Genomic DNA, 25,369 nt, shown 5'->3' with positions numbered 1-25,369 from the left:
GCTGGTAGAGACCCCTACAGCAGAGCACAACCGTCCACCGCTGGAAGAGACACCACAGCAGGGCACAAGAGTCCACCGCTGGTAGAGACGCTACAGCAGGGCACAAGAGTCCACCGCTGGTAGAGACTGCCACAGCAGGACACAACAGTCCACCGCTGGTAGAGACTGCTACAGCAGGGCACAACCGTCCACCGCTGGTAGAGACCCCTACAGCAGGGCACAACCGTCCACCGCTGGTAGAGACGCTACAGCAGGGCACAAGAGTCCACCGCTGGTAGAGACGCTACAGCAGGGCACAAGAGTCCACCGCTGGTAGAGACTGCCACAGCAGGGCACAAGAGTCCACCACTGGTAGAGACTGCTACAGCAGGGCACAACCGTCCACCGCTGGTAGAGACCCCTACAGCAGGGCACAACCCTCCACCGCTGGTAGAGACACTACAGCAGGGCTCCAGCATTTCCCAACAGTTGATAAGTGGCCACTGCAGAAGGGGCACACACTGGTTAGAGAGTAATGGCTCTTGGGAAAGGTGTAATGTGGTTTATACCTATGAAAGGAAGGAGGTAGGATTTAATTAGTCTTGTTATAAAGTGTGTTTAGCCAACAATGGATTGCCCTTTTAAACCAGAGACAGCAAATTGATGTGCCTGTGGTTCTGCAAGCAGGTAACTGTCACAGACTGTGTCCCTGTGCTGCTCAGCTCTGTGTGCCTGCTGTTGTGTGCCAATGCCATCCATTATAATGTTAATTTATTTTAGCTGCTATTGCAGTGCAGTGTGAGCCGACTCCCTGCTAATGGTTTGCAAACATTTGGGAATATATTGTACTGTGAATGTTTAAGTTGCCCGTCCGCCTCACCGTGAGCGAATCACATGCCCTCTTTGTTTCTCTCAGTGAAGTGCTTGATAAATAAAACATTTATCAGGACCCGCTGCACTGGCAGAGACGGTGCCCTCATGTGGGTCCTGATACGTTCAATGCTTGTCCCACTGTGTCCTGTAGTATCACATGACGCGATAGAGCAGGCCCATCCATTTCTGATGCTTTGCAGCAGTTTTAATATCTTCTTAGAGTTTGCTGTTGGTCATATGGGTGCAATTTCTGATATTTATATGTTTCCTTTGTCTTCACTGCTTGATTTTGGTCACAAGAAAGTGTCACTCATAGTCCTTGAATGTTACTCATATGATTACTGACATTCTGAAAATGTCATAAATGGGCGATTTTAAACCTTGGCAGCTATGAGGACAGCCACTACAAAAATCATAACTTCGTTCCCGGTTCAAAATAAAGTGATTTCACATCTGGAAAGGTAACCAAGAAAGAAAAACCAGGAGTGAAGGAACTTAGATTGGGAATAGCTATCCCCTAATGGCTTAGTGGAGAAGGTAGCAGGCACAGCCATGCTGCATGACAGAACAACCCCTGCTCCACAAAAGCAGACCTACTATTGGTGTGGAATGCACAAAAATATAAAAAAAATAAAACAATGCAAAGGTGATAATACAAATGTATCATTTCCCAATTGAGGGATCCTGTTGGAAGACAAAAAACGAAACAGGAAGTGCTGGTGAAGTTCTTGGCACCTCCTATTTCTACTTACAACCTCGCATTCCTGCAGTGGGCATACTGGGGGGGGGCGCGAGGTAAACAGTCTATAAAAAGAGTCCTGCGCGGTATAGAGACATTGCTCATATATTGAGTACTGGAAAGGTAGGCAATGTAGGAGGACACAAAGAGGGCAGGGAAGATTCCTGATGTAAGGGATACTTTGGAGAATAAAGTAAAGACCTCATAGACTGGATGTTGCTGGAGCACCAGAGAGAGAATCATATGAGGAAAAGTGTTACAGTCATGGAAATACTTACGAAGCTACAGATGTGACTGTCTGAGTAGCGAATCCAAGAATAGAGCCAACCTTCAAAGGGAAGAAAACAGAAAAAGAACATGAGCGAGAGAGAAGAAGAAGAGGAAACACAAGAAAGGAGGAACAAGCCAAGAGAAGGCGTGGAGAAGGGGATGAAGAAACACAGGCAAGTAAGTAGAGGGTAAGAGGTGGTGTGGTGAAGAGGAACAGAAAACACAGGCAGAAAAGAAGAGGACAAGAGGAGGAGAGGAGAATAAGAAAATGAAGAGGAAACACAGGCACGGAAGGCCATGACAAGATCAGGTATGCAGAAAGGAGGAGGAAACACAGGCAAAGTAGGACAAGGCAACAGGAGGAGTGCAAAAGAGGAGGAGGAAACACAAATAAAGAATGAGAGGTCAAAAGGAGGTGAGGAGAAGAGGGAGAAGAATCACAAGCAAGCAAGGAGAGCTCGAGACGAGATGTGGAGAAGATGAAAAGGAAAGGAAGGAGAGGCCAAGAAGAGGTATGGAGAAGAGGAAGAAGAATCATAGGCAAGGAAGAACAAGACAAGCAGCGGGTGGGAGAAGAGGAGGAGGAAACAGAACAGGGAGTATGTGTGGAGAAGAGGGAGAAGGACAGGAAAGGAAGGAGAGGACAAGAGGAGGTGGAAAGAAGTGGAAGAGGAAACACAGGGAAGGAAGAAGAGGACATGAAGAAGCGTGAAGAAGAGGAGCATGACACAGAGATAAGGAAGAAGAGAACAATAAGAGGCCTGGAGAAGAGAAAACACGGCAAGGAAGTTTAAGACAAGAGGAGGCGTGAAGGAGAGGATGAGGAAACACAGGAAAGGAAGGAAAAGAGAAGGAGGAAACACAGTCAAGGGGAAGACAAGAAGAGGCGTGGAGAAGAGGAAGAGGAAAATCAGGCACGAAAGAAGAGGAAAAGAGTAGACATGGAAAAGAGGAACAGGAAACACAGGCAAGGATGGATAGGACAAGAGAAGGGTTGGAAGAGAGGAGGAGCAAACAGAGGCAGGGAAGGACAACACAAGAGGAGGCATGGACATGGCAAATAGGAAAGACAGGCAAGGAAGGAGAGGACATGAGGAGGCGCGGAAATGAAGAAGAGGAAATATAGGCAGAGAAGTAGAAGACAGGAGTGGTCATGGAAAGGAGAAAGAAGAAAAAGGCTAGGAAGGAGAGGACAAGAACAGATGTAGAAAAATGGAAGAGAAGATAATGTTAAAGAGGAGAGGACAAAAGGCGAATAAATAGGAAGGAGAGGAAACACAGACAAGGAAGGAGGGGACTAGAGGAGGCGTGGAGAAAAGGAAGAGAAAACACAAGCAAGGAAGGAGAGGATCAGTTGAGGTGTGGAGAAGAGAAAGAGAAAACACATGCAAGGAAGGAGAGGACAAGAGGAGGAATGGAGGAGAGGAAGACGATACAGGAATGGAAGGAGAGGACAAGAACAAGCAAATAAGAGAGGAACAGGAAAAATAGGCAAAGAAGGAGATGACAAAGAGATGAGTTAAGAAGGAGAGGAGGAAACAAAAGCAAGGAAGACGAGGAAAAGAGAGGAGGTGTGGAGAAGAGAAGGAAGAAACACAGGTTAGGATGAAAAGAACAAGAGGAGGACTGGAGAAGAGGAAGAGGAAACACGGGCAAGGACGTTTAGGACAAGAGTTGGAGTGGAGATGAGGAAGAGGATTATAAACAATAGAAGAAGTATACCCCGAAAAAAATCAGTGATGAAATCAATGAGATACGACGAGAGTGAAAAAAGGAACAAAGTTTTCCTTTTTAAAAAAGACCCCTCACTCACCAACCTAGTTAGTGATATGCTTCATCACAGGGGTCCCACCCGAGGGGTCGAATGCTACCCGGGTTTGCTTCAACACCTGATTTCAGTGGAGCAACGATGGTGCAGGAGGGTGAAATAGTGAGTTTAAAAATGTCTTTATTGTACTCTCTAAAATTTTAATATGGAGCAATAAGACAAGATTAAAACCCGGGTGTGATACCAGAGTAGACTTAAATGGCCTGTGGTATCTACATAAAAATAGTGATCGTGGTGGTCAAGAGGAAAAGGAAACACAAGAAAGGCAGGAAAATAGAAAGAGGAAACACAGACAAGAAAGGACAGGACAAGAGGAGGCGTGGAGAAGAGTAAACACAGGCAGGGAAGGAGAAGACAAGTAGAGGCGTGGAGAAGAGGAAGAGGCAAAGAAGGAGATGAAAAAGAGATGAGTTGAGAGGGAGAGGAGGAAACAAAAGCAAGGAAGAAGAGGAAAAGAGAGAGGAGGTGTGGAGAAGAGAACAGGAGGAGGAGAAAACACAGGCAAGGGAGGACAGGACAAGAGGAGGCATGAAAGAGAGGAAGAGGAAACACAGACAAGTAAAGAGAACACTAGAAGAGGTATGGAGATTGTTAGACCTGGCACCTTGGCGTGAGTTTCCCTTCCACTTTTTGATGGTGTGCCTCGACTGTTTTGCTGGTGTTGTCCGCTCAGGGCACTGCGCCACGGCTAATCCGTGCCGCAGTGCAAGTGCTCCCTAAGTAAAGTGTACCTGTAATTGATGTCCATGATTGGGTTATTGGATTCACTGTCAGTCCCCAGTAAAGTGCACCAGGGGTGCCAGGGCTTGTGAATGCCAATGCTGCTGGTGGGCTTGCAGCGCTGGTTGCGCCACCCACGGAAGCGGCCTTGTAAAGTGTGTCTAGGGTCTGCCACCGCAGACCCTGTGCGCGGTCCGGGACCGTCGCGCTGACTGCGCAAGTGCCCCCACTTGCCAGTCCCTAAACCTTCCCTTACCTACATATTAGCCACCCCTCTGGTAGGCCCAAGGGCAGGGTGCATTGTAGGCATAAGGTAAGACATGCCCTGGTGTGTGTGGCATGTCTTAGTAGTGAATTACAGCCATTTTCGTTTTTCACTATTGAAGGCTACCTGCTCTCCGTAGGCCAGAATGGGCTGCTGGGATCACGCCAACGCTGTGACCCCAGTGGACTCAGAGAGCATGGTAGAAGTGTCAAGTTTAGTATGCCTGAACTCAGGATGATAAAATACTTCTTGTAGTCAAGTCTATTTTAATATCCTGGGTTTGTAAATACTACTTTTAGAAAGTTAGTATTTACTGACCTGACCATCTCAGTCCGCCTCTGCTGTGTGTATGTGTTCTGCCTGGCAACAGTAGGGAGCAGGGTTGGGGAATCCCCAGAGACAGGTTGGCTGCCAGGTGGTGGGTAGAGAGATGACACCTGGATGGGTGGGAGGAGTACACCTTGACTCTTGAATAGACCTGTGCTCTGCCACCACAAAGCCGGCGCCACCCCCTGTGGGGCGGCTGATGTCTCTGCCCTGCTGCTGAAAGGAAAGAGCAGACTCACCATAACAAAGTGCTCCAGAACTGGACTGAGCCAGGCCTAGGCCCCCTGGCGCTAAAGAACAAAAGAATCATGGTATAAAAGTAGGAGCCTGGCTCCTAAGAAATCAGAATCCTGTTTACCACAAAGAACCTCTGCCCGACTAGAAGGAGAAGAAGACGCCGGAGGAGCTGGCCTGCTGCTTGCCTTGCTGAGAGAGGAGAGGAAGAGACTTACTGAAAAGACTTTGCTACTTTGTGCTTGAACATTCTCCAAGGGCTTGATCTGAGCTTGCCCCCTGAACTGAACCCCAGGAACAGTGGGTTCTCTGTGCTTCTTGCTCGTCCTCCAATTCGAGCCGTGTGTGCATCCCGCTGGAAAAGAGACTGCGCCCCTCATCGCCCCTCCTAGGGCCGTGACACTCAGAAGCTCGCCTGCCTCCAACCCGTGAGAGCCCCGCTCCGTCCGGAGCCGCTCTCTGTTCCCGGGCCAGGCCGCCTGCATCCCTGTCACCGCCTGCCATTGGAGTGCGCTGAACGTGCTATCACCCCTCCTGCCGGAAGCCGTCCGACGACTGTGATCTACGCCGGGTCATCCAGCTGCACTGACCGTGCCCTGCGACCCCGCTTCGCTATCCCCGGACATCTCAGGCCGCGCCGCCCCCGCTGTGGAGACCCTCCTGCACCGCCGTGCTAAAGGGTCGCTGGCCGCGCCTGCCTACGTGCCCACACCTGCTGATTGAGGACCCAAGAACACTTCCCAAGCTGAGAGTCGCATCGACCTGTGCCGACTCTCCACATCACGAAAGAAGTTCCAGTATCGGGCTCGGGGCCCGCAACGCCTTATTTCCCCGTTCGCAGGAACCGATCTCTGTGAGTACTGGAACTACAAGTAAAGAGCCTACGAACTATCCATTTGAAACTACGAACCAAGAACATTTGCCTGCTATATAAACTGGTGGCCTAGCGAAAACGTTATTGGTCTTGTGATAAGTCTGCTGAGATATATATACCTTATTTTTACATAAAGAATCGTATTTTTATATATATCCAAGTCTGGTGTCCGTTTCTGGGGGGATTGATGTATTTACTGTGTGTACGATTGTAAGTGCTTAACCAACAACGCCTGAGGAATCGCCTTGGCTGCTCACGCCACGCACCTAGAGGGTGAGCAAGGGTCATTCGCGAGGGGTTATCCTGCGCCCTGACGTGGAGGAGAGGGTTCCTGCTTGACACAAGGGCAACCTTGCGCCAACCAGAGATCCCCGACTCTAACATTGTTGGCAGCGGTTGGGATTTTGGATTTGCACTTGTAATTTGCATACAGTGAATTATTAATCACCAGATAGTGAGAGCAGACCAAATAACGCAGCCACAGGTTGGTAATTATTGAACTTTGTTGAGACATCTGCCATTACTGCAACCATGCCTGGCTCACTCTCTGCTGGAAGAGCGCTCTCTGTGATTTCTGGAATAGATGAGGTGGATTGGGAGAGACTGGAAGGCTACTCGATGGAGCAATTGAAAGGCTACAGTGTAAAATTCCGAGTCCCCCATGCTGGATTCAAGAGGAAGACCCAGTACACCAAGGCGTTGAGAGCCTGGAAGCAGTCAAGAGACCCACGGAATGCGGGGGACATCGTTCCACCCGACAACCTTGAGGAGCCCAGCAGAGTCCGGTCGCCAGAGGAGCTGGCAGACAGGGCAGCCGACAGGGCGCATGCAATGGAGATGGCAAAGTTGGCAGGACAAATGGAAATGGAAAAGCAGAAGTTGGCCCTGGAGGCACAACAACGCCAAATGGATCATGATATCAGATTGAAGGAGTTGGAGCTGAAGGCGAAAAGTTTGGACACCGCTCCTTCTGGTGGCAGCACTCCACCAGCGCAGGTAGAGTCCAAGGTGTACATCTCCAAAGATGTAGTAAAGGAGTATTTTAGAAAGGATGACATAGGACAGTGGTTTAGAGCCTACGAGGTGGCCATGTCCTCACACCGGGTCCCTGAGAAAGACTGGGGAGCGGGGTTGTGGGGAAGGTTCCTTGCGGAAGGGCGGGACACACTGTTAGATTTGCCCTTGGAAGTCCAGACCTCATACCCCCATATGAAGGAAGCTTTAATGACCAGGTATGGGTTAACTCCTGAGCTATATAGACAGAGGTTCAGGGAGACCAAGAAGATCCCTGAGAGTACGTATGTGGAATATGTGACCTTTTTCTGCAGAGCGCTGGATGGTTGGGTGAAGGGTAGCAAAGTGGATGATTATCAAGGGCTGCTTGATTTAATTGCATGGGAGCACTTGTCCAGTCAATGTTTTCCTGAGCTACGCCAGCACCTGATAGATAGCAAGCTGTCCAACCCGAGGAAGCTTGCTGAGGAGGCGGACCGCTGGCTCAGCACCAGGGTCCACAAGGGTCAAGTGGGAGACTCCGCCAAAGGTGGGCAGGGTCCCCAGCAGAAGAGTGGGGGGGACAAGGGTAAACAGAAGGGGTTCCAAAAAGGCCCCCAAAGTAATTCCCAAGGGAACCAGCAGAAGGGTTCTCAGCCTCCCCCAACCCCGCAGCAGAACGGGGCCCCGACAGGTAGACCTGTTCCAAAGGGGCCCTTCAATTGTTATAGGTGTGGTGAACCGGGTCACATTGCCTCTGATCCTAAGTGTCGCCTGTTTGGTAAGACCGCACCCACTGGTGCTCCACCCCGGCAAGTAGCTAGTGTTAACTTTGGGGAGGAAGTAGCAGTCCAGGAGGGTGGGGGTCCCGGGCAGATGACCCTAGTCTCGCTAGGAGACAGTGAGATGGTCCCTGTAACCTACCTGCCCTCTAACACTAAGAAATATGGGCAAGTGGTGACCATCAATGGAAAGAAGGTTGAGGCTCTTAGAGATACAGGAGCCAGCGTGACCTCGGTGAGGCAACACCTGGTGTCTCAAGAGCAAATTGTACCCAATGCCTACTGTAGGGTTGTCAATGCTGACAACATAGAGAGTCGTTGTCCAATGGCTCAAGTTCCCTTTGAGTGGGGGGAGGTCTCTGGTACTCTACAAGTCGCTGTGAGAACTGACATGCCTGTAGACTGTCTGCTAGGGAACGACCTGGAGAGTTCCCCTTGGGAAAAGGTGGAGAAGACCACGCATCTGAGGATGGTGGGTCTACCCGACTGGGCGTGCGTGACCACCCGGTCCATGGCAGCCAGTAGGGGTGTTGAGAGGGTCCTGGAACCTGAGGGAGAGGTCCAGGAACCGGCCCTAGGGAGAAGGCGCAGGAGGCGCGGGAAACCGGCCCCCGAAGTTCCCACGGCCCAGGAGGAAGTAGACCCTGAGGGGGATACTCTGGAGCCTACCGGGGAACAGATTGCCGAACTGGGAGATCTGCCTGAGCTGACCCATTGGCAGCAAGAAGGAGGTCCCTCCAGGGAGGAATTCTGCAGGGAGCAGAAAGAATGCCCTTCTCTCGTGGGTATGCGGCAACAGGCTGCAGACCAGGCCAATGGTGTTCAGGCCAAAACACACTACGTGTACTGGGAGAGTGACCTCCTGTATTCCGAGCCTAAGGCTGCTGAACCTGGGTCAGCCCGTGTGCTGGTGGTACCCCAGAAGTTCAGAACCTTCCTACTGGGGCTGGCTCACGATGTGCCGTTAGCAGGACATTTGGGGATGGACAAGACCTATGACAGGCTTGTCACCCACTTTTACTGGCCCCAAATGCATAAGAATTCCGATTCCTACTGCAGAACCTGTCAGACTTGCCAGGCAAGTGGTAAGAGCGGAGGGAAGCACAAGGCTCCTCTGCAACCTTTCCCTGTGGTCGGTACGCCATTCCAACGAGTGGGTATTGATATTGTGGGGCCTCTGGATCCCAAGACAGCCCTGGGCAACAGGTTCATCCTGGTCTTGGTGGACCATGCCACCCGGTACCCTGAAGCCATCCCTCTGAGGACAGTGACGGCCCCCGTGGTGGGACGGGCACTGATGGGAATTTTCTCCCGAGTGGGATTCCCTCTAGAGGTGGTGAGCGACAGGGGGACCAATTTCATATCCACGTATATGAAATCCCTGTGGAAGGAGTGTGGGGTAACTTACAAGTTCACCACTCCTTACCACCCCCAAGGAAATGGGTTGGTTGAGAGATTCAACCGAACCCTCAAAGGCATGATCATGGGCCTGGACGGTCCAATGAGGCGTAAGTGGGACGTCCTCTTGCCATGCCTGCTCTTCGCTTACCGAGAGGTGCCGCAGAAGTCTCTAGGGTTCAGCCCCTTTGAGCTTTTGTATGGTCACCCGGTAAGAGGACCTCTGAGTTTGGTAAAGGAAGGCTGGGAGCAATCTCCCAGGAAACCTCCCCAGAATGTATATAGTTACATGCTGGCCTTCCGAAACCAGACTCGGCGTTTCAGGCAACTTGCTGAGGCAAATCTGGAAGCCAGCCAGGAGGAGATGAAGCGGTGGTACGACCGGAATGCCACTCTGGTAGAGCTTCAACCTGGACAAAAGGTGTGGGTCTTGGCCCCAGTGGAGCCGTGTGCACTTCAGGATAAGTGGACAGGTCCATTTGAGGTTGTGGAGCGCAAAAGTCCTATCACCTACTTGGTGGACATGCAGACTCCCAGGAACCCTTTGAGGGTCCTACATGTTAACCGCCTTAAGCCCCACTTAGAGAGGACCGAAGTGGGCATGCTGCTGGCCACTGATGATGGAATGGAAGAGGAGACCGAGCCTCTTCCTGACCTCTTAGTGGCCTCTGAGAAAGATGGGTCAGTGGATGGAGTTAACCTCTCACCCACCCTGACGCCCGAACAACAGGAAGACTGCCGCCACTTGCTGGGACAATTTTCCGACCGATTCTCCCTGGTTCCTGGTGTCACAGATTGGTGCGTCCATGATGTGGACACAGGAGACAGCTTACCTGTGAAGCACAAGGCTTACAGGGTAACTGACAGGGTCAGAGCTTGCATTAAGGAGGAGGTCTCCAAAATGCTTGCGCTAGGGGTGGTTGAGTCCTCCAGCAGTCCTTGGTCCAGCCCCGTGGTCTTGGTCCCAAAGGCTGCTGCGCCGGGAGCCACACCTGAACTCCGGTTCTGTGTGGACTACAGAGGACTCAATTCAGTCACGAAGACTGACGCGCACCCCATCCCCAGAGCTGATGAGCTCATTGATCGGCTGGGGGCTGCCCGGTTCCTCAGTACGTTTGATCTAACGTCTGGGTACTGGCAGATCGCCCTGACCGATGGGGCCAAAGAGAGGTCAGCATTCTCTACACCAGATGGGCACTTCCAGTTCCGAGTCATGCCATTTGGGATGAAGAATGCCCCTGCCACCTTCCAGAGGTTGGTCCACCAGGTACTGGTTGGGCTGGATGCGTTCAGTGCCGCCTACCTGGATGACATCGCAGTGTTCAGTGCCACCTGGCCTGAACACCTGCGCCACCTCTGGGAAGTGTTGATGGCGCTGCGCCGAGCAGGCCTCACGATCAAGGCAAGCAAGTGCCAGATCGGGCAGGGTTCCGTGGTGTACTTGGGACACCAAGTGGGGAGTGGCAAGGTGGCACCCTTGCAACCCAAAATTGAAACCATCCTGGCTTGGGAACCCCCCAAGACGCAGACCGCAGTGAGGGCCTTCCTGGGGCTCACTGGGTACTACAGGAGGTTTGTCAAGGGCTATGGAACGATTGTTGCCCCCTTGACAGAGCTGACTTCCAAGAAGCAGCCCAGGAACGTGATTTGGACTGACACCTGTCAGAAAGCTTTCGACACCCTGAAGACTGCCATGTGCACGGCGCCCGTGCTCTTGGCCCCTGACTTCTCCAAGGAATTCCTAGTGCAGACAGACGCTTCAGAGCATGGTGTAGGGGCTGTTCTTTCACAGATGACTGAGGAGGGCTGGGACCAACCCGTAGCCTTCATCAGTAGGAGGTTACTTCCACGGGAAAGTAGGTGGAGTGCAATTGAGCGAGAAGCATTTGCTGTGGTCTGGGCGCTGAAGAAGCTAAGACCCTACTTGTTTGGGTCTCACTTCCGGGTTCAGACGGACCACAGGCCCCTCAGATGGTTGATGCAAATGAGGGGTGAAAACCCGAAGCTGTTGAGGTGGTCCATCTCCCTACAGGGTATGGACTTTACGGTGGAACACCGTCCTGGTACAGATCACGCCAACGCTGACGGTCTGTCCAGGTATTTCCGCCTTAGTGACGAGGAACCCCCTGGGCAAGGGTAGTTCTCCCCACATTTCAGCTGGAGGGGACACGTGTTAGACCTGGCACCTTGGCGTGAGTTTCCCTTCCACTTTTTGATGGTGTGCCTCGACTGTTTTGCTGGTGTTGTCCGCTCAGGGCACTGCGCCACGGCTAATCCGTGCCGCAGTGCAAGTGCTCCCTAAGTAAAGTGTACCTGTAATTGATGTCCATGATTGGGTTATTGGATTCACTGTCAGTCCCCAGTAAAGTGCACCAGGGGTGCCAGGGCTTGTGAATGCCAATGCTGCTGGTGGGCTTGCAGCGCTGGTTGCGCCACCCACGGAAGCGGCCTTGTAAAGTGTGTCTAGGGTCTGCCACCGCAGACCCTGTGCGCGGTCCGGGACCGTCGCGCTGACTGCGCAAGTGCCCCCACTTGCCAGTCCCTAAACCTTCCCTTACCTACATATCAGCCACCCCTCTGGTAGGCCCAAGGGCAGGGTGCATTGTAGGCATAAGGTAAGACATGCCCTGGTGTGTGTGGCATGTCTTAGTAGTGAATTACAGCCATTTTCGTTTTTCACTATTGAAGGCTACCTGCTCTCCGTAGGCCAGAATGGGCTGCTGGGATCACGCCAACGCTGTGACCCCAGTGGACTCAGAGAGCATGGTAGAAGTGTCAAGTTTAGTATGCCTGAACTCAGGATGATAAAATACTTCTTGTAGTCAAGTCTATTTTAATATCCTGGGTTTGTAAATACTACTTTTAGAAAGTTAGTATTTACTGACCTGACCATCTCAGTCCGCCTCTGCTGTGTGTATGTGTTCTGCCTGGCAACAGTAGGGAGCAGGGTTGGGGAATCCCCAGAGACAGGTTGGCTGCCAGGTGGTGGGTAGAGAGATGACACCTGGATGGGTGGGAGGAGTACACCTTGACTCTTGAATAGACCTGTGCTCTGCCACCACAAAGCCGGCGCCACCCCCTGTGGGGCGGCTGATGTCTCTGCCCTGCTGCTGAAAGGAAAGAGCAGACTCACCATAACAAAGTGCTCCAGAACTGGACTGAGCCAGGCCTAGGCCCCCTGGCGCTAAAGAACAAAAGAATCATGGTATAAAAGTAGGAGCCTGGCTCCTAAGAAATCAGAATCCTGTTTACCACAAAGAACCTCTGCCCGACTAGAAGGAGAAGAAGGCGCCGGAGGAGCTGGCCTGCTGCTTGCCTTGCTGAGAGAGGAGAGGGAGAGACTTACTGAAAAGACTTTGCTACTTTGTGCTTGAACATTCTCCAAGGGCTTGATCTGAGCTTGCCCCCTGAACTGAACCCCAGGAACAGTGGGTTCTCTGTGCTTCTTGCTCGTCCTCCAATTCGAGCCGTGTGTGCATCCCGCTGGAAAAGAGACTGCGCCCCTCATCGCCCCTCCTAGGGCCGTGACACTCAGAAGCTCGCCTGCCTCCAACCCGTGAGAGCCCCGCTCCGTCCGGAGCCGCTCTCTGTTCCCGGGCCAGGCCGCCTGCATCCCTGTCACCGCCTGCCATTGGAGTGCGCTGAACGTGCTATCACCCCTCCTGCCGGAAGCCGTCCGACGACTGTGATCTACGCCGGGTCATCCAGCTGCACTGACCGTGCCCCGCGACCCCGCTTCGCTATCCCCGGACATCTCAGGCCGCGCCGCCCCCGCTGTGGAGACCCTCCTGCACCGCCGTGCTAAAGGGTCGCTGGCCGCGCCTGCCTACGTGCCCACACCTGCTGATTGAGGACCCAAGAACACTTCCCAAGCTGAGAGTCGCACCGACCTGTGCCGACTCTCCACATCACGAAAGAAGTTCCAGTATCGGGCTCGGGGCCCGCAACGCCTTATTTCCCCGTTCGCAGGAACCGATCTCTGTGAGTACTGGAACTACAAGTAAAGAGCCTACGAACTATCCATTTGAAACTACGAACCAAGAACATTTGCCTGCTATATAAACTGGTGGCCTAGCGAAAACGTTATTGGTCTTGTGATAAGTCTGCTGAGATATATATACCTTATTTTTACATAAAGAATCGTATTTTTATATATATCCAAGTCTGGTGTCCGTTTCTGGGGGGATTGATGTATTTACTGTGTGTACGATTGTAAGTGCTTAACCAACAACGCCTGAGGAATCGCCTTGGCTGCTCACGCCACGCACCTAGAGGGTGAGCAAGGGTCATTCGCGAGGGGTTATCCTGCGCCCTGACGTGGAGGAGAGGGTTCCTGCTTGACACAAGGGCAACCTTGCGCCAACCAGAGATCCCCGACTCTAACAGAGATGAGGAATGGGAAACAAAGGAAAGGAAGGAGAAGAGGAGGAGAAAACAAAAGCAAGGAAGGACAGGACAATAGAGAGAGGAGGTGTGGCTGTTAGTACTGTCACAGGAAGACCTGAAGCTCAGATCTTGGTGCCCTCACACACCTGTTAGCATGTCATGCCTCATCATGGGGCGATCCTCGTCAGGCCGGCGATGCAATGCCTGACAGGTCTGGGGGCTCTTTGTCGGAAATCTTTAGATCCGAAGACACCGTATAGATGAGAGCAAATGTGGGGACTAAATGATAGTGTGTCAAGTGAGATGAGTCAGTGGTGACTAAAATAGGCTCTGGTATCCTCAAGATAAATCTTTATAGGAGAAGGGTGCCAGGAAAGTGGATCATAGACATAGAAGGACAAAACAAAAGGAGGAGTTCAAAAGAGTAAGAGGAAACATAGGTAAGGAATGAGAGGACAAAAAGAGGCATGAAAAAAGGGAGTGGAAACATAAGCAAGGAAAGAAGGAACAGGAGGAGGTGTGGAAAAGAGGGAGACGAAACACAGGTAACGAAAAAGGGGACAAGAGGAGGCGTGAAAGAGAGGAACTTGAAACACAGGCAAGGAAGGAGAGGACCAGAGGAGGCATGCAGAAGAGGAAGAGAAAACACAGGTGAAGAAGTAGAGGAAGAGATGAAGTCTGGTAAATAGGAAGATGAGACAGGCAAGGAAGAAAAGGACAGGATAAATCACAGAAAAGAGGAAGAGTAAATGCAGGAAATTAAAGAGTGGACACGAAATGGAGTGGAGAAGAGGAAGAGTACATAAGAGTAAGGAATGAGAGCAAAAAAGGAGAAAAGTAAGTGGAAACACAAGCAGCTTGAAGGACAAAACAGGAGGAGGTATGAAGAAGAGGAAGAGAAAACACAGGTTAGGAAGGAGAGAACAAGAGGAGGTGCAGAGAAGAGGATGAAAAACAGGAAAGGAAGGAAGGTACAAGAGGAGGCGCAGTGAAGAAGAGGAAACAGTGGCAAAGAAGAATTGGATCAGAGGAGGCATGGAGAGAGGAAGGGGAAACACAGGCAAGGAAGGAGAGGACAAGAACAAACAGAAAAGAGGAAGAAAAAACAAAGGAAAAGAAGGAGAGGGCCAAAGGAGGTGCTTAGAAGAAGAAGAGGAGGGGGAAACGCAGAAAAGGAATAAGAATATAAGGGGAGGTGTGGCGAAAAGGATGAAAAAACACAGTCAAGGAAGTATAGGACAAGGGGGGCGTGGAGAAGAAGAAGAAAAACAGGCAAGGAAGGAGAGGACATGAGTAGGCATGCAGAAGAGGAAGAAGAATATAGGCATGGAAGGACATGATGATAGGGCGTACAAACAAGCCCCTTGAACCACCAGATTGTCACTTTTAAATTGGGAAAAAGTGACATACAGGCGGCACAAGGGCCTTGTAAAAAAAGCCCCAAAGGGAAGGGGACAAAAGACAAAGAGGAAACACAGGAAAAGAGTGGGAGGACAAAAGGAGGCATGGAGAAAAGGAAGTGAGAACATAAGCAAGGAAGGAACAGGAGGAGGTGTGGAAAAGAGGAAGAGGAAACACAGGTACGGAAGAACATAAGAAGAGAAGTCACGGAGAATAGGAAGAGGAAACACAAGGGAGAATAGGACAAGAGGAGGTGCAGAGAAGAGAAAGAAGAAACATAGATAAGTAAGGAGAGGACATGAGGCGGCATGGAAAAAAGGAAGAGGAAACACAGGTAAGGATTGAGAGGACAAGATGAGGCGTGGAGAAGTGGAAGAGGAAACACAGGCAAAGAAGGAGTGGATAAGAGGGGGTGTGAAAAAGCAGAGGAGAAACACAATCAAGGAAGGAGATGACAAGAGGTTGTATGGAGAAGAGAAGGAGAAATACAGGCAAGCAAGGAAAGGACAAGAAGAGGCATGGAGAAGAGAAGGAGAAACACATGCAAGGAAGGAAAGGACAAGAGGAGCTGTGGAGAAGAGGAAGAGGAAACACAGGCAAAGAAGGAGATGACTAGAGAAGGCGTGGAGAAGAGGAGGAGGAAACACAGGCAAGTAGGAAGAGGACAAGAGGAGGTATGGAGAAGAAGATGAAAACAGAGGTAAGGAAGGAGAGGACAAGAGGAGGCACAGAGAGGAGGAAGAGGAAACACAGGCAAGGAAGGACAGGACAATGAGAGACCTGGATAAGAGGAACAGGAAACACAAAGAAGGACAGGACAAGAGGAGGTGTGGGGAAGAGGAAGAGGAAACACATGTAAGGAATGAGAGTACAAGAGGAGGACCAGGAAATTGGAAGAGGAAACACAATCAAAGAAGGACAGAACAAGATAAGGTGCGGAGAAAAGAAGAGGAAACAGAGGTAAGGAAAGAGAGAACAAGAGCAGGCATGTAGAAGAGGAAGAGGAAACACAGGGAAGGAAGTAGAAGAAAAGAGTAGGCACAGAGCGGAGGAAGAGGAAATGCTGGCAAGGAAGGGCAGGACAAGAAGAAGTGTGGAGAAGAGGAAACACAGGTAAGGAAGAAGAAGATAAGATGAGGCTCGGGTGAGATGTTAGATATGAGGGTCTCTAGTTGGCAGAGGTAGGTACCTTTGACCAAATAGGGACCCTTGCGTCTAATCAGGGTAAGGGGCTACACTCCCAAAATAACCCCTGATCACCCCCTTGGTAGCGTGGCATGAGCAGGCAGGCTTATCTCAGAAGCAGTGTGTAAAGCATTTGTGAACAGATACAGTAATCCAATGACAACACTAGAGATGGACACCATACAGGTTGTATTTATAAAAATAAGTATTTTTATATAGACTTAACACAAGACCAAACAACAAAAATTTGCAATACTGTACTCAAAAATAGACTTTAAAATGGTAGGAAATAGCTCAGTTCTCTTAAGATTGTAAATGCGACTTTACTCTCAAAGTACCTCGGATGCGTAACACAGAGGAAACAAAAGGGTCGCAGGGAAGGTGATGCGTTGGTTCATTACACTCGGGGAGTGGATGCATCGGTTCCTTACTGCTGCGCAGGGGAGTTTCTGCTCACTTCCTTACTGTGTGGGGAGGTGATGTGTTGGTTTCTTACTGCTCTCCGATACGAATGGACAAGATGGCGCCTCGATGTGATACTCTTCTCCGGTGCGATGTGACAAAATGGCGTCTTGGTTCCGATGTGACAACGTTGATACGATGTGTGCATGCCTAACGGCCGTTCGGCGACTCAATGATCTTTGGAGCCGCGACAGGCCCTGCGACAAGCTTCTCCAGTGATGTGATTGGGACCTCTACGGCGGCAGCACGCTTCTCTGGTGATGCGCCGTACTTTGGCGATGCGATCACGACAGCGGCTGCGGCGGCACGCTTCCCTGGCGATGCAACGGCAACTGCTGCCGCGGCGACACGTTGAGTCGCGCTTCCACTCCCAGTGACACACAGTCTCTGAGAAGGCCCAGCACAACAGCAGTCTTTTCAATTCCCAGTAAGGGAATTCAGGGAGAAGCTGGTTGTTGAAGTCTTGTATCCCGGAGACTTCAGACAGGAGGCAAGCTCAAAGTTCCAGCCCTTTGAGAATCTTCTTCAAGTTGATGAAAAGCACACTCAGTCCTCTTCTCCTTTCTTTGGCAATGAAGCAACCACTGCAGGCCCACCCCAAACACACAGAACCGGGGTAGTCTCCTCCTTCAGCTTCCTGTTTCCACTCCTCAGCAAAGTTTCGACTTGATTCCCCGAAGTGATCTAAAATATTGGGGTCTGGGTCCCCATATTTATACTGCAAAATCCTTTGTCTTCTGAAGGCAGAGGGGCATGTACCTAATCCAAACGAGTTATGTGCAGTCCTGGAGCACTTTGTTTACAGGACTTCTTCCTTCCTGTGGCAGGGAGGGCCAGGGTCCTCAGACACACCACAGGAGGTGGAGCCAGCATTGTGGAAGGCAGGCACAGCCCTATTCAGGCCCAGGTGTTTCTCCTCCCACCACTCTACATGCAGATAGGTCTATTCAGCCTTGTGCTGACTCACCCTGTCTCCTGGAGCCCCCCAGCCCCTGTCACTCAGAAACCAGACATGGAATACACAACCTAGCAGAGGCAGGCTTGGATGGTTAGGCAAGAAAATACCTACTTTCTAAAAGTGGTATTTTCAAACACAGACTGTTAAAACCAACTTCACTAAAATATGCTTTTTATTATTTTGAGTTCAGGCATACTAAATTCCTTTTTCTACCATGTTCCCTGGGTCAGTTATGATTATAAGGTGTTATAATCAAACTGCCCATTCTGGCATATAGGAGCAGGTAGCTTTGCAATAGTGAAAAACAAAAATGGCTGTAATTCACTATTAGAACATGCCACACACATCAGGGCATGTCCTACCTTTTACTTACAATGCACCCTGCCCTGGGGCCTACCTTAGGGGTGTCTGATATGTAAACAAGTGAAGGTGTGGGGACTGGCAAGTGGGTGAACTTGCTAAGTCAGCATGTACCTGACTTCACACAGGCTCTGCAATGGCACGCCTGAGCCACATTTTACAAGCTGCTCCGGTGGGTGGAACAATCAGTGCTGCAAGCTCACCAGCAGCATTTGATTTACAAGCCCTGGGCACACGCAGTGCACTGTACTAGGGTAAATCAAATCAGCCAATCATGGAATCACTAATCCATACATCAATTTACATTAGAGAGCACTTGCACTGTGGCACTGAATAGCAGTGGCACAGTGCCCAAAGCATCTAAAACCAGCAAAAACATAAGAGGCAACAGCATTAATGGAAGGGAGACCCACACCAATGGTGCTGGTCTAACAGAAGAGTAAGAGGAAACGCAATTAAGTCATGAGAGAACAAAAGTAGGTGTAGAGAAGAAGAAGAGGAAACACAGGCAAGGAAGAAGAGGAGAATAGGAGGTGTGGAGAAATGGAATACAGGCAAAGAAGGAGAGGACAAGAGGAGGTGTGCAGAAGAGAAAGAAGAAACACTGGCAAAAAAGAAGAAGACAAGAGATGGTATGTAGAAGAGGAAGAGGAAACACAGGAAAGGAAGGAGAGGACAATAGAAGGCATTGGGAAGAGAAAGAGAAAACACTGGCAAGAAAGGAGACGAGGAAGAGGAAACACAAGCAAGGAACGACAGGACAAGAGGAGGCGCGGAGAAGAGGAGGAGAAAACATAGGCAAGGAAGGACAGGAGAAGAAGATGCGTTGAGAAGAATAAACATGGGCAATTTAGGAGAGGACAAGAGGAGGCATGGAAAAGAGGAAGAGGAAACACAGGCAAGGAAGAGTGGACAAGAGGAGGCAAGGAGTAGAGGAGGAGGAAACACAGGCAAGGAAGAAGAAGAGGATCAGGAAACAGAGGCAAGGAACCACAGGGCAAGAGGAGGCATGGGTAAGAGGAGTAGAAAACACAGGCAGGGAAGGACAGGAGAAGAAGAGGCATTGAGACGAGGAAGAGGAAAGACAAGCAAGGAAGGAGATGACAAGAGGCGGCATGTAGGAGAGGAAGAGGAAACAATGGCAAGGAAGAGAGGACAAGAAGAGGCGAAGAGTAAGAGTAAACTGGCAAGGAAGGTGAGTCCAAGAACAAGCACGGAAAAGAGGAAGAGAAAACACAGTAAAGGAAGCAGAGGACAAGAGGAGGCATGGAGAAGAGGAAACAGAAAAGGATGGAGAGGACAAGAGGAGGTGTGGAGAAAAGATATAGGAAATACAGGCAAGAAAGGACAGGAGTAGAGGAGGCGTTGAGAAGAGCAAGAGGAAACACAGGCAAGGAAGAAACGAGCAAGACAATGCATGAAGAAGAGGAGGAGGAAACACAGACAAGGAAGGAGAAGACAAGAGGAGGTGTGGAGAAGAGGAAACACAGACAAGGAAGGATGGGACTAGAGGAGGTTGGGAGAAGAGGAGTAGATGAAGAAGAAGAGAAAACAGAGGGGAGAGGACAAGAGGAGGCATGGTGAAGAGGAGGAACAAACAAATGCAAGGAGAGATTAGGTGAGACATGAAGAAGAGGAAGAGGAAACCAGGAAAGGAACAACAGGACTAGAGAAGAAGTGGAGAATAGAAGAAAAGACAAGCAAGGAAGGAAAGGACAAGAGGAGTTACTAAGATGGGAATGAGCAACACAGACAAGGAAGGAGAGGACAAGAGGAGGTAGAAAGAGGAGGAAGATTGAACATACAAGGAAGGAGAGGACAAGAGGAGGCACAGAGAGGAGGAAGAGGAAACAGACAAGGAAGGAGAGGACAAGAGGAGGCAGAGAGAGAAGGAAGAGGAAACAGACAGGGAAGGATAGGACTAGAGGAGGTGTGGAGAAGAGGAAGAAGAATCACCGACAAGGAAGGAGAAGAGGAAACACGGGCAAGGAAAAAGAAGAGGAGGAAGATACACAGAAAAGGAAGGAGAGGACAAGAAGAAGATTGGCGAAGAGGAAATGGAGACAAGAGGACAAGAGGAGGTGTGGAGAAGAGGAATAGGAAACACAGGGAAGACACAACAGTAGTATAGGAGGAAACACAGGCAAGGAAGAAAAGGACAAGACGATGTGGGGAGAAGAGGAGGAAGAAACACAGGCAAGGAAGGAGAGTACAAGAGGAGGCACAGAAAAAAGGAGGAGGAAACACAGGCAAGGAATGACAGGACAAGAGGAGGCGTAGAGAAGAGGAAGAGGAACAGAGACAAGGAAGGACAGGACAAGAGGAGGGATGGAGAAGAGGAAGAGGAAACAGGCAGTAAAGGAGAGAAGAAGAACAAGGAAGGAGAAGAGGAAGGGACACAGGCAAGGAGGGAGAAGGCAAGAGGAGTCGTGGAGAAGAGGAGGAAGAAAACACAGGCAAGGAGGGAGAGGACAAGAGGAGAAATGGAGAAGAGGAGGTGAAACACAGGCAAGGAGGGAGAAAACAAAAGGAGGCATGGAGAAGAGGAAGAACAAACAGGCAAAGAAGGGAGGACAAGAAGTGGTACAGAAAAGAGGAAGAGAAAACACATCTAAATAAGGACAGGACAAGAGGAGGCATGAAGAAGATGAATAGGAAACACAGACAAGGAAGGTTAGAACAAGAGAAGGCTTGTTGAAGAGGAAGAGGAAACACAGGCAAGGAGGAAGTAAAGGACAAGAGAAGGCATGGGGGAGAGGAGGAGAGGAGGAAGAAACCCCTGCAAGGAAGCAGAGGACAAGAGGAGATGTGATGATAAGCTAGATGAAACAGAGGGAAGGAAGGAGAGGACAAGACGAGGGTTGGAGAAGAGCAAGGGGAAACACAGGCAAGGAAATGGAGGACCAGAGGATATCAAGTGAAGAGGAAGGGGAAAACAGGAATGGAAGGAGAGGACAAGAAGAGGCATGGAATTAGAGGAGAAGAAAACATGGGCAAAGAAGGAGAGGACAAAGGGAGAAACAGAGAACAGGAACAAGAAACACAGACAAGGTAATAGAAGAAAAGAGGAGGCATGGGGAAGAGGAAGAGTAAACAGGCAATGTTGGACCCGGCCTCGTGGCGTGGTCCTTAACCCCATGGATTGTGCCCGTTCCCCGACCCGGCCTTCACGGGCCACCCGTCAGAACTGCACCAAGGCCCTTCATCCGGAGCTGCACGCGGTCGCATACCCCTCGTGGCTCCGCCATCTTGTTGGCATCCACGTGACTCGGTGCACCAGCCAGCGCGACCCCGCTCAACCCGGCCTCGACCCCAGCGAAGCCCCGACATCCCGGCACCACGGACTGGCCAGTGGGTGCCGCAGGAACCATTCATCGCCCCCGGCGGAGGACAGTATTGATGGGACCCCCAACTGTCCTCCCCTCTCGAGGTGTGATCACCCTGCAACTCCCTTGGGCCTGGCGCCTCTCCTGCTGGGCGTCTGGCCACCTCCACCCGGCCTCTCCGCCCCCCCGGGCGCATGGGTCCGGACATCAAAGGGCTCCAGACCTATATCTGGGGCGACCCCGCCACAGATCGGCAGTTGTATCCCGGAGTCGAGAGCCCTGCTGATTGAATCGCGGCTGACCCTACGGAGAAGAACTCTTGTCGGAACCATCACGAGCCCTGCTGACTGCGTCGCGGCTCCTTCTTGTGAACACTTTGAACCACCTGGAACATCGGAGCCCTGCTGACGCTGTCGCGGCCCAACCTCGCTGAAACCTTCCTCGGAGCCCTGCTGACGACGTCGCGGCTCGAGCTGAGCAGAAACCATCTTGAGAGCCCTGCTGATTGAATCGCGGCTCTCCCCGAACTGTACGCCAGAGCCCTGCGGACGCCGTCGCGGCTCGACCCCTCCGAGAGCCGGAGGTCCTCCAGCTTGAGGATAAGAACTGGGCCCCAGGTACCCTCGTACCGCATTCCTGCCAAAGACTGTCCCGCTACCCCTACCCTTCCAAAGAGACACTGAGACTTTTGGTGGATCCCTCGATCCCTTCGTGTAAATATTGACCCCGTAACCTTTTTATTGCTGATAAAGAATTGCTTGTCGTAAGACAACCTTCTTGAGTCATGTGTGGTGGTGTTACTGTGCTAGTACGTGATAGGAGAAGGATCTCTCAGGAGACTTCTCGGCAGCGCTCGGCTACTTCATACAGTGTGAGGGCCCCCCCTTGGTGGTCTCGCCGACTCCTCGGGGTACGCCTTCCAACATTTGGTGGCCAGCGACGGGATCCGAGCCGAACGCAGTACGTACCAGCCAGTACCCACTAGCTACCCATCCAAACGAACAGCATCATGAGCAGCCAGGAAAACAACGCGACAATGGAGTTCCAGCCCGAACGGCTGGAGGAATATACGCACAAAGAGTTAAAACAGTTCTGCAAGGACAAAGGCATTGCAACCACCGGCCTAGGTACCAAAGAGGAGATGCAGAAAGCTCTATGGGCATGGTGGGAGGCCGGGGCAGGCCCCTCCCAGGAAGAAGGTCCCTTGCCCCTGACTGAGACCACATCAACCGCACTGACTCCGGCAACCGGAGGAAGAAAGAGCCTAGAAACCGGCCTCTCCGAAGACGAAATACGAGAGCGGGAGAAGGTCCGGAGCCACGAGCTAGAGCTCGCACGACTGCGGCTGGACGGCGAACTCCAGCTGGCAGAAAAGAAACTGGCCCTAGAGCAGCTACGGCTTCAAGAGGAGATAGAGGAGAAGAGACGACACCGGGAGTTGGAGGAGAAGAAACTGACTCTTGAGCACGAGCGCAGTCTCAAGGAGCTCGAGATCAAGGCCAAGAACGGAGGGACCAACACCCCCAGTACTAGAGACACTCTACCGCCTTCCGAGACCAAGGTACATATCCCGAAAGAGGTCGTCAAGGAGTATTACAAGAATGACGACATCCAACAATGGTTCAAGGCCTACGAGGTGGCCATGACCTCTCATCGGGTGCCCCGAAAAGACTGGGGCGCGGGCCTGTGGGGGCGGTTCCTGAGTGAGGGTCGAGACACGCTGCTCCAGCTGCCGGAGGAGGTGATGACCTCCTACGATCACATGAAGGAGGCCCTGCTCACCCGCTACGGGCTCACCGCGGAAATGTACCGCCAGCGGTTCAGAGACTGCAAAAAAATCCCGGGTACCACATGGGTGGAATATGTGGACTTTTTTAGTCGGGCCCTAGAAGGGTGGATCAAAGGGAGCAAAGTAACCACCTACAGGCAGTTGGTCGACCTCATCGTGTGGGAACATCTCTCCAACAATTGCTTCGTGGAACTGAGACAGCACCTCCTCGACAGCAAAATGACCGACCCCCGAAAACTTGCAGTCGAGGCCGATCAATGGGTCAACTCCCGGGTCCCCCAGAACTCAATGGGGGAGTACCAAAGGAACCCCAACGGACCCACCCGCCAGCGCGGTGGAGGGGGAGGGCCGAACAGGAACCGAGACCCTCCCGCCGGGGCCCCCCGGAGCCCCCCTTGAGGGCCACCGCAGCAACAACTCTCCCCGAGCCTAGCCCGAAGGGGGGCGCCCCCGGCCAGGCCCGGACCATGGCCACCAGTGACCTGCTACAGCTGCCAACAAACCGGACACTATGCCAGCGATCCGGTCTGCCACTTGAACCGAAGAAACGGGGCCGGTGGGCCCCCGCCCCGACAGCTGGCGGCCGCCGCCCTGGGAGAAGGAGAAGAGGAAGAGGAGGCCCTCGACCGAGGGAACACTGAGTGGGAGCCGGCAGCCATGTCCCTGGTCTGCCTGGGTAGCCGAGAAATGGTACCCTGCACCCCCATCCCAAGCAACACCCAGAAGTACCGGCAGCAGGTCACGGTCAATGGACAACGGGCCGAAGCCCTTCGTGACACAGGCGCCAGTATCACCGCTGTCCGCTGCCACCTGGTGACCCCTGAACAGATTCTACCGAATGTACTGTGCCCCGTACGGACGGCCGACAATAGTGAAAGCCTGTGCCAGATGGCCCTGGTCCCCTTCGAGTGGGGAGGGGTGACGGGCCTGCTGAAGGTGACGGTGCGCGACGACGCCCCTGTCGACTGCCTCCTGGGGAACGACTTGGAGAGTTCCCCCTGGGCTCAAGTAGAGCGACGAGAGCACCTCCGAATGTTGGGACTGGCTGACTGGGCCTGCGCCATCACCCGGTCCATGACCGCCCGGGCCCCCCGCTCATCCTCGACCTCCGGGGCCGCCCAAGCCGAGGGGCTCACACTCCCTCCCACCAGCAGCGAGGAGGAGGCGGACGCCGACCCTGGACCCAGCGAATCCTCCCCCGAAAAGATGGCTTCCCCGAGCGCCCTACCAGAGCTGACACAATGGCGACACGAAGGGGGCCCCACCCGAGAGCAGTTCCAGCAAGAACAGCAGTCCTGTCCCTCTCTCGAAGGGGTCCGACAACAGGCGTCCGCGCAAGCCAACGGTGACCAGACCGGCACCCACTGGGTCTACTGGGCCGAGGGCCTGTTGTACAGTGAACAGAAAGTGGCAGAACTCGGGGCCAGCCGCGTGTTGGTGGTCCCCCTCCGCTTCCGGGAGTTCCTTCTCAACCTGGCACATGATGTGCCCCTCGCCGGACACTTGGGGCAAGACAAAACGTACAGTCGTCTGGTGACCCACTTCTACTGGCCCCGGATGCGGAGAGACGTGGACAACCACTGCCGGTCCTGCCAGACCTGCCAAGCCAGCGGGAAGACGGGGGGTCGGGTCAAGGCCCCCCTCCAGCCCTTTCCAGCCGTCAGCACCCCGTTCGAACGGGTCGGAATCGATATTGTGGGGCCCTGGACCCCCCAAACCGCCCTGGGCCACCGCTTCATCCTGGTCCTCGTGGACCACGCCACCAGGTACCCGGAGGCGGTCCCGCTAAGAACTATAACGGCCCCTGTGGTAGGCCGGGCCTTGATGGGGATCTTCTCCCGAGTGGGATTTCCCCGCGAAGTGGTGAGCGACCGTGGCACGAACTTTATCTCCAGGTACATGCGGTCCCTGTGGCAGCAGTGCGGGGTCACATACAAGTTCACGACCCCCTATCACCCTCAGGGGAACGGACTGGTTGAGCGGTTCAACCGAACATTAAAAGGGATGATCCAGGGCCTGGAAGAGCCCCTCAGGCGGAAATGGGATGTCCTGCTGCCGTGCCTCCTGTTCGCCTATCGGGAGGTCCCGCAGAAGTCCCTGGGGTTCAGCCCGTTTGAACTGTTGTATGGACACCCGGTCCGCGGACCGCTCAGCCTGGTCAAGGAGAACTGGGAGATGAAACCCCAAGGCGCCCCTCCTGACGTCTACCGATACCTCCTG

General features: G+C 52.3%; 1 protein-coding gene across 1 annotated transcript in view; it reads right to left on the bottom strand.

Annotated features, from left to right (window-relative positions):
* Positions 1–25,369, bottom strand: part of LOC146829974 (indolethylamine N-methyltransferase-like) — a 154,665-nt gene that overhangs the window by 22,137 nt on the left and 107,159 nt on the right. The window contains exon 4 of the mRNA XM_085604225.1: positions 1,870–1,919. Coding sequence (XP_085460351.1) covers positions 1,870–1,919 — 50 coding nt within the window. The remainder of the gene's footprint in view (positions 1–1,869; positions 1,920–25,369) is intronic.

This window comes from Triturus cristatus, chromosome 5_1 (genome assembly GCF_964204655.1).
Source record: "Triturus cristatus chromosome 5_1, aTriCri1.1, whole genome shotgun sequence".
NCBI classification, from domain to species: domain Eukaryota; kingdom Metazoa; phylum Chordata; class Amphibia; order Caudata; family Salamandridae; genus Triturus; species Triturus cristatus.
This window is presented reverse-complemented; position numbering and strand designations above follow the sequence as displayed.